Genomic DNA, 14,230 nt, shown 5'->3' with positions numbered 1-14,230 from the left:
ACAGTGCTGTGCTCCTCTTCTCATGGTGTGGGTGCTTAATCCTGTAATCAATGGAAGAAGACCACAGCAGAGGATAAAACAGAGAGGTGTAACTGCAGCACTGACACTTACCTGGGTCAGAATGACGGTACTGCTTCCGTAAGGTTGTCTGAGTAGTTGCTAACGTGAGCAGATTTTTCTTGCTGTAAAGGCTTCGAGATGATTTGCTGAAAGTCTCAGACTGCAAGTATTAGAGCGAAGCCACCTGAAACAGTTGTAAGGTAAGTGTTTCCAGAACTGATGGATGCATCGGAGATATTTATTTAGCAAGTCATTCCAACAGAATGAGGCAGTTTGCAGTTGTCTTAATGGATCTAATTTTGTTTGACCAATCATTTCCTCAGCCCTACTGCAAAGAAGGAGCATGCATGCTAAATACAATAACTGGTCCACTTAACTGTGTTTTTTTTTCCTTTCTTTTTCTGTCTGTTCCTTCCCTAGGTAAAAGTGATCCTTTCTGTGTATTAGAGCTGGGAAATGACAGTCTTCAAACACACACTGTTTACAAGAACCTCAATCCAGAGTGGAATAAAGTTTTCACATTGTAAGTGGATTGCTTTTGAAAACGTGCTGCGACACCAAACAGTTAGCAGCTTAACTATAAAAGCTATCGACTTTGGGAAAAATATAAAGGTCAAGTTTAAGACGTGTCGTTTTTTTCATAGTCAGAGAGGATGTTGGAGAAATATCAAATATAACTCAATTAAAGCTTTTTGCCTTTTACTAGTTCTTGCATGGAGTTTATTAATAGAAGTCATTAAAAGAAAAATTACTGTGATATTTATAGGAAGAATCATGACTAGACATAATGGAGTCATAGCTGGATCCAAGAGATAATATAACAGAAAGTAGAGACCAGATACTCACGTGTACATTTTCCTTAATTTAAAATAAAATATGTTTCATTGAACCACAGTAGTAGTTTTCTTTAATTTGTAAGTAAGCAGAGAATTAGAGCTCATGTTGTTCCTGGTGTATTTTTTAATTTAATCTAGTCAAACATATCTTACCTCAAATTAGAAGCTTAAATTTTTATGGAAATCAAAGTATTCTTCTTTTTCCTGACTTTATTAATAACAAAAGTGATAATTTAGGTATTGCTTTTAGGCAGCACAATCTTTTATCCTAGCTTTATGCTGACAAAGGTTTTTGTGAATAGCTGAGTGAGACAAATGTCTCCAAGACAGTAGTAGTAGTAGTCTGTGGCAAGGAAGGCAACCACGAAGGCTGGCAATGGAGCATTTGTGACATTTGCAACTGTCCACTTGAAGAACAGTTTGAGAATGATAGACTTCTTGCAAAAGCAACATTCATATATACTGGGCTGGATGCAAACATAATAAAAAGTATCTGATCTCTTTGGTAGAAGTACCTTGCCAGATTTCTGTTTAATTCATGGCTGCAGCTGAATGCATGTCTCTTGGAGTCCTTTCTCTTACTTTGTTCGCAAGAAGCTTCCACTCATCACTTTTGATTCTGAGATTGTGCCAGTGGATGAGTCTTGTTGGCTGAACACCCGACAAAATAGATGTAATAAGAATCCAGAATTCTTTCATTTAGAAAGAAAGTTTGTGTCTAAACTTCCCGTGAGTCTCAGAAAGGTCAGCTGGGGACTACCTCTGACTTTGTTACTGCTGTTGCATGGCTAGTCCAAGAACCAAATCTGCAGAGCCAGTCAGGCTCTTGCGTCCCTCCTTAGATTTTTGGCCATTTAAAAAAAAAATTAATTAAGCACCTTAAAAACTATTGATGACTTAGATTTATTTTGGAGCAGAGTGGATTGTTTTGAGTGGATGAATCCGTTTCAGCTGGAGTATTCAGTACCACCAGAGTGCCCTACCCATCATATTTAGATTTTATGCAACACACTTACCTGTGTGTGTCACTATGGGGTTTTAATATTTTATGCCACTGGTAGCTATAGCATATGGAAAATTATAATGGTTTGGAGAAGAATATGGAAGTATGGTTGCAGAAGTGGCAGGTTTCAATATATTTTAAAGCCATAATGTCTTGAAAACAGTGCATTTCGTGGTTGTTTGGCTGCCACTAGTGCCTGAGTCACATCACAGAAGGTGCTATGCCTGCTAGTTGGAGAGATAACCAGGTGGCTTTTAGGTTCGGACTCTGCTCTGCGAGGAGCAACTCCACCGTGTCATAGACAGAGGTCCTGGGAAGAGACCTGCTCTGAAACAACCTTCTTTTGGGCAGGATGACAAACACACTGTACCACATACCTCTTTCTTTAACGCTTGCGCATGGAAAAGGAAAAGAGGAGATAATGAATGCAACTCCTAAGTTGTTTCCACTTACTGCTGCTTTCTCAGGCACGCAGTCATAACTTTTCTTAAATGAGACTCTGATCTATTAATGACCTCATAAATACTTAGGCTCCAGTGCTTGCTGCCACATCAGTAGAGCATTTGCACTGAATGGAACAAAAATATTGTACATTTGGCCTTTAATTAGGGTTGATAGGAGGTTTTTTTTTAAAGTAGTTGATTTTGTTAGTACCTTAAAAGGGAGATAATTGTTCAAGTCAAATGAAGTTACATAAGTTTTGTTTCCTGGATTATTTAATGTCCTGAAGCCTGGTTTTGGATTCAGCCCTTGACCTCTCCCAGTCACCAGCTTTCTCTGTTGGAGAGCTGACTTCTACACTGTTAACATCAATATTGATGCAGAAAAAGTGTTACTGTCTGATAGTTAATTTCTTCACCTAGTTATGGGACTGAAACATGAGGGAAAAGCTTGGGGAATATCCATAATTTGATTCCTTTTTTTGGAATTTAATTAAATGCTAGTTTTATACTCCAAGGTAATACAAACTTAATTAGTAAAACAGTATTCTCACATCTTTGTCAGAGACTCTATGCATGTGTATTGAATATATGTATTTTTTTTAATGTCTACACTTTTTGTTCCAGCCCTATTAAAGATATTCATGATGTTCTGGAAGTGACAGTGTTTGATGAAGATGGAGATAAACCCCCTGATTTTCTTGGAAAAGTTGCCATCCCTTTGCTGTCTGTAAGTTACCTTTGCCACATATATCACTCAAACATTGATGGTTTTGCTGGGAACAAGTTGCATTTCTTTTCCCCATAGCATAAAGCAACACAGGCTTAGAGATAAACAGGCTTTGTGATCTATATGTGCCTCAGTTGACGATGTTTATAGTTCTCCTTAGTGTAACGAGCATTGCCAACCCATTTTAGTACAAGTTTGGTTGATTGGAAAGAAAATAGTGGAAGTGTCTGTACTTCATCAGTACTATATACCATGTAGGTCTGAAAACATAATTGAGTTGTTCTGTATGTTTCCACATCATCTTCTGAAGGTAACGTTTTAAGCATGTCTTTGTTCCGTCTTGCTTCTTTTTACTCCAAGAAAGTAATTGCACATCACAGTAGGATTGACTAGAGATAGCTGTTGTTATTGGCACAGCTGAATAAAATTACCTAAAAGGGGTGTTTTCTACTCCGTAGAGCTTTTAAAGACTGGTGGCTTTTGTTCTGTAAACAAATATGTGAAGAGCGAGTGCTACCATGGGAGTATAAAATCAAAACTGGAAACAAAGCGAGCTCAGGGGAAAGTGGTTGCTCTGGAGATTAAGGAGAGTTGAAGCTTTTTCAGAAATGGCCAGAAAAGGCCAAACTAAAGAGAGGGGAACAAAAAAGGGTCATTAAAAGACATTAATAGAGAAATGGGGGAAAAGCAGCTTTGTGTTTGGTACGACTGATTTAATTTTGGAACAAGGCTGGTGGTAGAGTGCGTAAACCAGATGAAGAGGATGTAAACATCTCCATGTGTATGTGCAGTATCACAGAAGATTTTGCTGACTTCTGCAGTAAAGTTTGAGAAGAACTTTCTAGGCTGTGACTTTTATTAAATCAATTAGCAGATGAGGTTTGAAATGCCACTGGACTCTTGTGCTCATATCACTCGAGTCGTATAAACATGTTTAGCTGTAAGCGTGGGGATTTTCTTGAGTTTTGAGGCATTGATGTTTTGCAGTAGGTTCCCTACACAGCGGAGAGGGTGTGACAGGTATCTATGCAGTGAGTGCTGCGTTAAGCCCTGTACAAACACTCATGCTTGCATTATCTGACGTGGTTCAAGTGATACATGCAGTAGTGAGATGCTTTTGGTAATGTGCAGGGTGATGCTGTGGGTACTAGCGCTCTTGAGTAGGTGAATCTCGATTGAAATTATAGAGTATAAAATTGCAGTACTGTTTTGAAATATCTCTGTGAAAGCATATTCACCTCTGCGGAAAGGCTGGCACACACCTGTCGTGGTTAAGGCAAGAGTTTGTCTTGGAGTTTGAGGTGGGCTGCTGCAGGAGAGGCAGTGTTGCAGTAACGGGTTGGTGGGGCTCTGTCCTGGCAGAGTCTGGAGAAATGGGAGGTTTCTAGAGGGAAAGCAAAGGTCCCATCTGATCTAAGTGGGCCGTGTAAGCCCCACAGAGCCAGCACAGATTAGATAAGAGACCAATCAAGATCAGAGAGGGGAACTGCAAATATTTGATGTTACCAAATAAATAATGAACTGCCCAGAAAACTCTCGAACTGGCTTAGAGGACATGATCCCAGCCTAAGGAATGCTTTATAGTGGTAAAGAAATAGTCCAACGTGCTCTATTTTGTTATTATTTTGTCTAAATAAGTGTGTTTCTTTTGTATGTGAATTAAAAGCAATGTGACTTCTGAATATCTTCACAAAAGTGTTTGTTTTCATCCGCCGTGTGCTCTTTCCAAGTTATACTGGAGTCCAAAATGGGGGAACCTCTGCAATTTGGGGAATAAGAAAGGCCTAAGCTATGGAACCTGAGGAGTAAGTCCTAGGCTTTTGGTGCCCCGCACACTGTGGTGTCCTTTGCAATCCTCCTTCTGTGGCTAGGACTGCAAGTTCTTTTTGAGGCTGGGGACATTTTAATTGTTTGTCTATTTTAGTGGCTTGATTTGTCAATATCTCCAGTTTTAGAACAATATTCGAGTCAGTTGGGCATGGAGGATGATTCGATGTTTACAGGGAGGAAAAAACCTCTTAACATCTTTTATTCCATTTTTGATCACTTCGTTAATTTTTCCCCAAGTCCTCATATCTCTGATGTTACTGGAAGAGAGTGGCTGGAGCAGCTGCTCTCCTGCAGATCCAGTGCTTGCCAAATGGTCTGCATGATCGGCAGCAGGCTGTGTGGGCTCACAGTGAGAAGATGTTAGATTTGGATTTTCTGTTGATTTTATAGGCATTTGTCAAGTATCCCTTAGGAAGTATGTAACAAGGCAGAGGAGGGGAGTGCATGTGTGTGGTAATGTCCAAACTATTCAGCGTAGGTTTTTTGTCCAAGGTTTGAGACAAAAAAAATAAAATAAATAAAAGTTGTTTATGCTTTGCCTTGCCAACTGATCTTCTTCCTTTCCATCCAAACTTCTCTGCCTCCTATTTCAGTCACATCTAGTGTAAATAGATTCATCTCTGCTTCTGATTAAAAAACATTTTTCACCTATTAACTTAGTCTGCTCAGACAGAGAACTGCAATTTTCTAAGCTCTTTTACTTGAAATGGGAATTTCGACGTATGTTGTCATTTTGACTATAGATTTGAATGTATCCTTTGAACCATTTAGATAAATATGCTGAAAGAGGAAAATAGTTAAAGACTCAAGGAAGCCTTGCAAATCATATAGGTTTAATTTTTCTAGGTAATCGGGCCTAATATTTGCCTTTCATTAAATTGTCTTTGGAAAATAGAAGCGCATTTTCTTTTTTTTTTTTTTTCTCCTGTTAAAAATGCCGAAGTTTGACTTGTGAGCTGTCAGCACATGAAGTAAGTTTACTTCAGGAATTGTTCATGGATGACTAGATTCTTTTCTTAATGAAAAATTGCCTTGTATAAAGTGTATGTAGGAGGGATATGAAATGTTTAATTTGACAACGAATTTTTGGTTTAAATGTGTTCAGGAGCCTTACACCGGCGTTTTGCAAATATCCGTACACCGTCGTCGTCACATTATCGCACAAATATCCTTACTGCACAAAAAATTAAGAGGTGGTGAAATTACTTATGCTTTAAATTCATCCTCGATTGTGCTCTAGGCTTATTGCAGGCACCAAAGAAGAAACATAAAAAGTTGGGCCGTGTGAGAAGAGTTTTAAAGTGTCAGATAATGAATAAAGCTGAAAACTACATGTTCGTTTGATAGGCATGATGAAGCAATATTGAATGAATACACAATTTGCTTTATTTCTCGTACAGCTCTGTTAATAATGCACTGCAGAGACATGGATTTTGATACCATTACACTGAATTTGGAATTTTCTCTATTTGTAAGTAGGTGGGGGATAGAGTGAGAGAAATGGTTGGTTGCTTGCATTTTATCTTCAGCTTTTCCATGTTAATCAACCTATTGTATTCTTTTTCTCCTGCCTTTCTTTATGTCAAACTACTGTGCTCCTCTAAAGCACATATGAGATACCTCATCTCAAACACAGCCCTGCTCAGCCACATTCACAGAAGTGGAATTTAAACCGGAAAAGACACAGATTATTGCTACTGGGATATTCAAAGTGGATTGCCCTCTTGCCAGAAGTGACCTATAGAGTCTGGCTTGCTTAACCTTTGGGCTGAGTGGGAGATTGCTTTCTTAGAGCCTGAGGAATGAAAGGGAAGACCGTTTACACCACTGAACAGAGCAGGCTTTTGTGCTAGAAACTGAAGAAGATCCTGTGGAATGGAGAAGTAGGGCAAAAAAGTCATTGCTTCTAGAAAGGAGTTTGATTGATTTAGAAGTTTTGTGGATTTGGTGGGACTTGAACTAATTATCAGAGAAGTCCTTTCCGTCTCTGTGTTCCTTTGTGCCCTAGATCTTAATAAAAGCAACTGTGTTTCTCTTTAGAGGGTCTTTTTGGTTTTGCTTCAAGAGACTCCTATCTTCTAGAAGGCTGCAAGTTATTAGAGGCATGGGAGCATATAGTGTGCTTCAATGAATTTGAAAGCAGAGTATATCAAATACCCTCGTGTAGAAAGACCTTTGAGTGAAGTTGTGGCGCAGAATAGAATGTTTTTTATCTTCTGAATTATCAGATCACAGTAGACTTGAGCTGCACCCTTTTGTCAGCAAACAGGAAGAGGTCTATGAAATGTTTTCAAGTGCCAGGCAAGGTCGGTAGCCAACGGTACACTGAAAACAAGCAGTGTGCCTTTTGCAAGCTGAATTATCTAAATCATGGCCTGGTTTCAGAGCGCAGACACCTGATGATGATTGCGATTTACTTAGCACTTGACCATAAGCACGTGGCCTTTTCCAGGAGAAAGCTTCAGAGTTTGAGAAAAGTGAAAATGCTGCGTTTATGCAGCTGTGAAGTGGATAGTCTCTTCTGAGTTTTATCCCTGTCGTGAACCAGAAATTTTAGAATGGGGAAAAATCCGCACATCTCTTCCAGAAAAAATGATACTTTGTTTCTGAAATTAAATTCTCCCCCAACCATGCCCTGCTCACTGAAATGGTATCAAGAGGACTGTTTTTCTCCAGTACCACCTCGGATCCTTGTGCTCCCAGGGTTTTCAGCTCCTCCTCGGATTGCCTGGAAGCCCTAGTGTGGCTGCTTGCTTTCTTTCAGACCTTGAGCTCCATATCTGTTTGGTCTTTGGATATCAATCCTTTGCCAAGAACCCACGTTTTCATTCTACTTTAAATCCCACAGAAGGTTGTTAAACGTTTGGGGCAAAGTTTTGAGATGAACGAATGGGTATTTTTTACAAAATTGAATCAAGGTATATTGCAAGACTGGGAAGAAACAAAAAACCTCTTTATTCATGTCCAGGTGGATCAAATATGTTGCTTGCTTTCATCTTTTCCTGGGGAAATGTGTCCTTTGATAAGGGTAGGTGTGTGTCTATTACAAGACAGCTTTATGTTATTCAGGGCAAATGGTATGACATTGTGTATCAGCAATGAGCTCAAGCAGGAATATCAGAGGTCCCAAATGCTTTAGATGAATTACCTTTGGAGAGTAGCCATTACCCTTTCCACACGTCACGGGTGTTGATGTACAGAGGTTTCACCCGTGTTCTTCTGTCAGGTCATCAATATATGACATTGAGTCTGCATCAAAGCTGGATACAGAGTGAAGTTTTCTTAAAATGGATGTAAAAAAAAAAAAGCCACTAAACCATATTTCTTTGAGACAAGAGCAATGAAAAAACACCCTTTGCTGCGTAAGGGTCCTGTCTTCTCCGTGTTTTGTGTCATATCAATCTTGGCTTTTGCTATTTCATTAAAATTCCCAAGCGGTCAGAAGGTTGTTGCTTAATAGATTTAGCATTGGCTGGTTACATCAATACTGTGTTTAGTCACATTTGTTTTACTGGGGACGTCTGTGGGAAGAGTTTAGCAAATATATTCATTCATTTGAGAGGAACTCGGTGCACTTTGGACCTCGACTGCACGGTGGTTTTGTGTACCTGAACAGTTCCTTCAGCTAAAGCGCTGCCAGAAGTCGCTTCTGTCTGAAGTGCCTCTGTAGGTCCAAATGTTTAATGCACAAAGAATTTTAGCTTTTCTTCCAACTGATAATTTTCTTTGTATCTTCCTGTATGGAGAAGGGACTGTGATATAAATTATATGAATTGTTCTGTGAAAGTATTGATACGTATGTTTTGTCTTTCTGTGTTGATTCAGAACAGGGAAATGCCCCAAATATCAGCAATTCCCATAGGATGAAAGTCTTGACTTTTTTTCAGAAGTTTTCTGGTGGTGACCTTGCCAAGTGAAGCATGTCGGTGGTGTAGGCACAGCTGTCCTCGTGTCAATCACATGGTTATGGGCAGTCTTGAGCCCCAGTAGGTTGTATGCTATTAAGCAGCTTTCAGAGAATGCAGGCATTAGTATTCAGTGAGGATATAAAACATAATCAATAAAGGGATAATATTGATTGTCTCTTTAAGGACCTCACCTGTAGATATTTTCATTTAATTTGAATATTCCTTTCCTTCCCTTTTCCCATAAGTAGAAGTAAACATTCATAGGAAAGAGAACCTATTTTAGACCCAACTGTTAGAAAACTTCATTGAGTGAAATCAGTGTGAGATCATCAGTTATTTAGCAAAAGGTGTTTGAGTGACAGAAGAAATCTGATCTTTCTGACTTTGAGGTTCATCCTAGGACCCCAGCCCTGGCTGCTTACCTTTTCCACAGCTGGAGACAGCATTTAAGCAGTCTTTGTGAAAAGCAGAAACTGGGGAAAAGTACCCAGAGAGGAGAAAGAAATAGATCCAAAATGAAATTAATATGACTGACTGTCTCTCGAGATTGAGGGAGATGTTGAACAGAATCTGAACTCTGGCCCAAGATCAGCATGCAATGAAAATGTAGAGTATTAAAAGCTATTTTGCATGTTTTCTTCTGGGCACAGTTGAGACATGCCACCGATCTAATCTCCATGCAGTCATGGGTGTTAGAATTACCCTGTACCTTTTGTTGAACCACGCTGGCTTAGCATGTTGCCAAAACTGAGAGAGACTTTTGTTTGACGTTTTTTCAAGGTTTTTTCTTTTTATCCAAATGAAAATGCAATGGAGACGTTACATTTTGTAGCCAGTTGTTTTTCTCTTGTGCTTTTTTCCTCTGAAGAAGGTCAAAAGCTAGGATATCTGTATGAATGTTTAGTCTTAGGCTGATTTATAATTGCACATCTTTCACCAGACAAGTCAAACACTTAAAATTAAAGATGCTAAATGAAGCTAACTGTATTTGCACTGTGTTACTTTCTGCCCCATTCAATTTTAGAACAGCAGCAACAACAATAATGACACCATTTTAAAAAGTTTTCCAAACAACAACCAACCTCTAAGTACAGACAGAAATGGAAGTTTTTTGTTGCTGATTTGAAACTTGCTGTGAGAACACACCTGCGGACATGCCCAAAATATTTGATTCAGCTCCAACTCTTAAAACAAAGAGTGTTTTCCCCAAAGTCAGAAGCATTTTTGGAGTGCAGAATACCATGACATCAGACTCAGACCTTCTTGGTAGAGACAGCATTTCTTTTCCTTTTTCTGTCAATTTAGCAGCTTGTGACACTTTTTTTCCCCCTTGTTGGCTATGCGTTTGAGAGACGTGAGAAAGTAGTATATCCCAAGGAATATAAAGAGAACTTCTCACTAGTTATTGCTACTAGGGTAACAGGATGAAATGATATGAGAAATTTGTGTAATTGAAATACATTGGCATTCAGCCCCCAAATTAATAACTGTGGAGAATCCAGAATTATGATACTGTGATATGTGTTGGACACCTACGTCTCTGCAGACACACTGGGAAAAATGTACCTTCTATCCTGTTGCAGGGAGAGTCCGTGAATCAAAGCTCAGTCTAAACCTGCTGCTGATGGCATCCCCTTAGACCAAAGGGATAACAGCCTCAAACCAAGTTCTGACGTTACATCTCTATCATCAGTAAATCCATTTTTCAGTTAATTTGGGAAATTGAACAAAATATTTGATTTCCAAATAAATTTTGTTTTCATTCCGTAGCTTTTTAAAATAATTTTTTGCCCTTGCTTGAGTTGGGAGGGGAAAGAAACTGCTAAATAGCAGAATCCTGTATGATGAGCCAACATTCCTGTATGTGGCAGTTGGCCTGAGGACCTTGTGATGCCAGTCCATTTTGGCCCTCGAAGAAGGGCTAGCCTCTTCAGCAGCTCACCTGTTTAGGGGCTGCAGGTTATCTGAGCCTGCTGTTCTACAAAATAGTTTTTTGCCTGCCCTGTTCTTGGGAGCTGCAATATCCTTTGCTGCCAACTCCAGCCTCTGGTGTACATCCTCTTGTGTACTTTCTTGCAGAGGAAGCAGAGGTGCTTTGTGATGAGTTTAGTGCAGTGCCTGTCATTGCTATTATTTATTGTTATTAAATAAATTCCACATATGCCTGCGTAACTCCCAGCATCCTGTTAAGCAAAACTTTGGTTGAGAACGTGGTTAAAGCTGGAGGTCCTGGTTGGACACCACTGAGGACGTCAAGTTATGAGAGCCCTTTTGCCTTTCAACTGTTAGCCAGAAAACCCATCTACCCTTTGATGAGCTATTTGGTACAGAAAGGGTGGAGCAACATTGCTGAGGAAAGTGGCCTTTCCCTTGTCTTGCAAAATCACTTGGTTCCCATTATGCGTTGGCGTTTTTTTCCCCCTTGCTCATTTCTCCCATGGTTTATATGAGTGCCTCTTCTAAATGCCAGAACAGCAATAGCCGTTTTAAATATGGTTGCAATTTCATGCCCCCAAATTTCCTCCGTTATCTTTAATCTTTGATCATTACAGTCCCTGAATGTAGCTTTTTGGTAAGCTGCAGTTTTTTATGTTACTGCTGTTTAGAATTAACTGGTCTGCTTCCTAAAAAGCCAAATGTTTAATCAATACATATCCTACTGTGTATAATAAATACATTTCTGCCATCACTTTTTGAAGAGAGAATGCTTTTGATTTGAGCCAAATAGTTTACAAAATGGTAAGGGAAGGGTTTTTTTTGTTGATTGTTGGTTTGTTTTTTTTAATAGACATTTAATGCAATAGGGCCAACCGGCACATTAGAGCATAGAAACGATATTGAAATTCAGGGGTGGAGGGAGATGTCTTTTATGCGAATTAGTTAATTTTGAACATTTGTTACATTAGCATTCACTCCACTTAAGCTGATTAATTTCTTTGGATTGCATTTGTTTCCTGGGTAATAATTTGACAACTTTGCAATAAACTAAGCGTTAAGAAGTGGGTTCATGTACTGGAGCGTGCAATAGGTAGGTGAGTTGTTGTTTGTGGCTCTCTTCCTGAACTTTGGAAGAAAAATCCCATTTTAAACCTGTAATAACAGAGGCTGATTACTTCCCATCAACTCACTGGCTTCCAGGGCAGAATTTTCAGACTGGTTATTGCGTGCACTGCTCTACTATAAAGTACAAGGTCTGTAAATTAAAGTTGGACCATAAGAGATTTAATCTGCAATTTTATAGGTCTCTAATCCAACGGTCATTTTGTATTTCAGGCTCCAAGTATATTATCAGGGTTTGGGGAGGGTGTTTTTTTTGTGCTTGCGATTTTATTTATTTATTTGTTTGTAGTGTCTTTAAATTATATTGTGAATTACAGCCAGGAAAATATTGATGCTTTTTCTCCCTGCTTCCCCCAAACTATAGATTAGAAACGGTAAACAAAGTTGTTACACGCTGAAGAATAAAGACTTGGAACGTGCTTCAAAAGGAGTAATTTACTTGGAGCTGGATGTCCTATTTAATCCTGTAAGTTGAAATATTTTTCTCTTTGCTATCGCTGCTGTAAGAAACGTGTGAATCTGCAAGGACGAGGGTGGGGGATGATGCTTTAAAAACCAGGAGCCAAGCTGGAAAAGTCCTGACTCAGTTGCATCTGGTGGTGGAGGGGTGTTTCACACCATGGGTGAAGAAGTATTGAGACATGAGATGTGGATAGCCGTGGACACCCCTCCAGGTGGATGGGACAATGAAGGGGCAGTTTTGGACTTAGAAATGACCACAAGCACCTTAAAAAGGAGATGCTGGTTACTGTTCTTCAGGACTTTACGGGCAACAGCCAAAAATGGATTTAATATTTAGATTATCATATGCTACTTTAAACACCTACTTTCTCCCCAAAAAGCTGACCCACGACGTTTTCTTCCCACGGTGTTGACAGGAAAATTAATGAGGCATGGATACGGTGCGCTTAGGTTTTTAGGTGGCTGAGTCAGTCTCAATTGTTTATACCCTACAGCCTTTTACTGAGTTAAATCCCATTTATTAGGGCTATCGTGGGCTGCACCCCAGCTCTGCTCTTGCTGAAGTCAGTCCAGCCTCGCCCAATTTAACTAATCCACGTTTTTCCTAACAGCCCCTCCGAAGTCATGTAGAGGCTGAAAAAAAGGAAAGATCCTGAAATTCCTAATCAACACTCAGTGATACAAAGCTGAAATAATGCACTTAAAACTACATGACATCTTTTTATTTATTTATTTTTTTTAGGTAAAAGCAAGTATTAGGACATTCAAGCCCCGAGAAAAGCGCTTCACTGAGGAGAACCGCAAATTTTCTAAAAAGGTGAAGCTGGTCTCTGGGCTAAGCTCTCACATTTATTTTGGAAAGGTCTGAGTTGCTGTAGCCCTGTTGTAAGAACAAAGCCTGTTTATGCATAAAACACGGAACACATGTAAACTCTGCCTATTTCTGTATGTATTAAAAGGTTTGCTTGTGTTAACATGAAATTGCTTTCTGATCTAGCTTGCATCAGTAGTTCTGCCTCGTGCTTCGGAGTGGGGAAAATGATAGCTGTGTGTGTTGCACAGCTCGCAGCACTGAAAGCTCAACAAGAGCCTTATTCCCTTTTCTGGGAATGAAGAAACCGGGTCTAAATTAGTTTATAGGATTTTAGAACAATGGCTGTTATCCTTTTCTTGAGTAAAGGTGTCATATAATAAGGCTAAAATTCCCTGCTTATTTCTACGGACTAATTTAAATTATGTACAGAAGCGATTCAGTGTTTTGATTACGTTTTCTCTGGCCCTTTTCCTGAGACATTGCTATATTTTGAGAATTGAAGGGGAATGAAGGTAGGTTTGCATTAATGCTTTGTGGAGTTTAGGCATCAAGATGTGCTTTTCTTTTTTGCCCCCTTTTTTTTTTTCCTCTAAGGGATAAGGAAAACCTGGAAGGTTTGGGTGTAATCAGAAAGCAGGCAAGAGCTGGAGTGTGTCTTTGAAATAAAGGCTTTATTTGTAATATATGCCTTGGCATGCATTTGCAGCTTAAATTGTCCCTGTTTCTGAAGCAATAGTAAGATATTAGTGTTTGATTAAACTCCTCTTCTCCTCCCCTCCTCCCACTCAATATTTATCAGATCTTATCAAGAAATGTTGATCGCGTGAAAAAAATCACCATGGCAATATGGAATACAATACAATTCCTTCGGAGCTGCTTTCTCTGGGAGTCCACAGTAAAGAGCGTGATAGCATTTGTGGTAAGTGGATTTCGTCTTTTATTGCATGAGGCTGAGCGATATAAGATCTCGAGTGTTACCGTGCGTTCCTCTCCACCATGTAAAGCCTTTTAGCATTTGCTGTTATTGGTATTTTGTAGTTACAGGGCTGCAGGTTTCAAGGCAGCTTGGGCCACGTTGGGCCTGATG

The 14,230-nt window shown here is 39.4% G+C and overlaps 1 protein-coding gene across 4 annotated transcripts in view; it reads left to right on the top strand.

The window, feature by feature from the left end:
- Positions 1-14,230, top strand: part of MCTP2 (multiple C2 and transmembrane domain containing 2) — a 101,069-nt gene that overhangs the window by 42,621 nt on the left and 44,218 nt on the right. For all 4 annotated transcript variants that reach the window (XM_086620644.1, XM_086620643.1, XM_086620642.1 and 1 more), the window contains exons 12-16: positions 481-583; positions 2,967-3,069; positions 12,232-12,333; positions 13,072-13,146; positions 13,943-14,062. In XM_086620644.1, coding sequence (XP_086476770.1) covers positions 481-583; positions 2,967-3,069; positions 12,232-12,333; positions 13,072-13,146; positions 13,943-14,062 — 503 coding nt within the window. The remainder of the gene's footprint in view (positions 1-480; positions 584-2,966; positions 3,070-12,231; positions 12,334-13,071; positions 13,147-13,942; positions 14,063-14,230) is intronic.

This window comes from Tauraco erythrolophus, chromosome 14, assembly GCF_009769465.1.
Source record: "Tauraco erythrolophus isolate bTauEry1 chromosome 14, bTauEry1.pri, whole genome shotgun sequence".
NCBI lineage: Eukaryota > Metazoa > Chordata > Aves > Musophagiformes > Musophagidae > Tauraco > Tauraco erythrolophus.
This window is presented reverse-complemented; position numbering and strand designations above follow the sequence as displayed.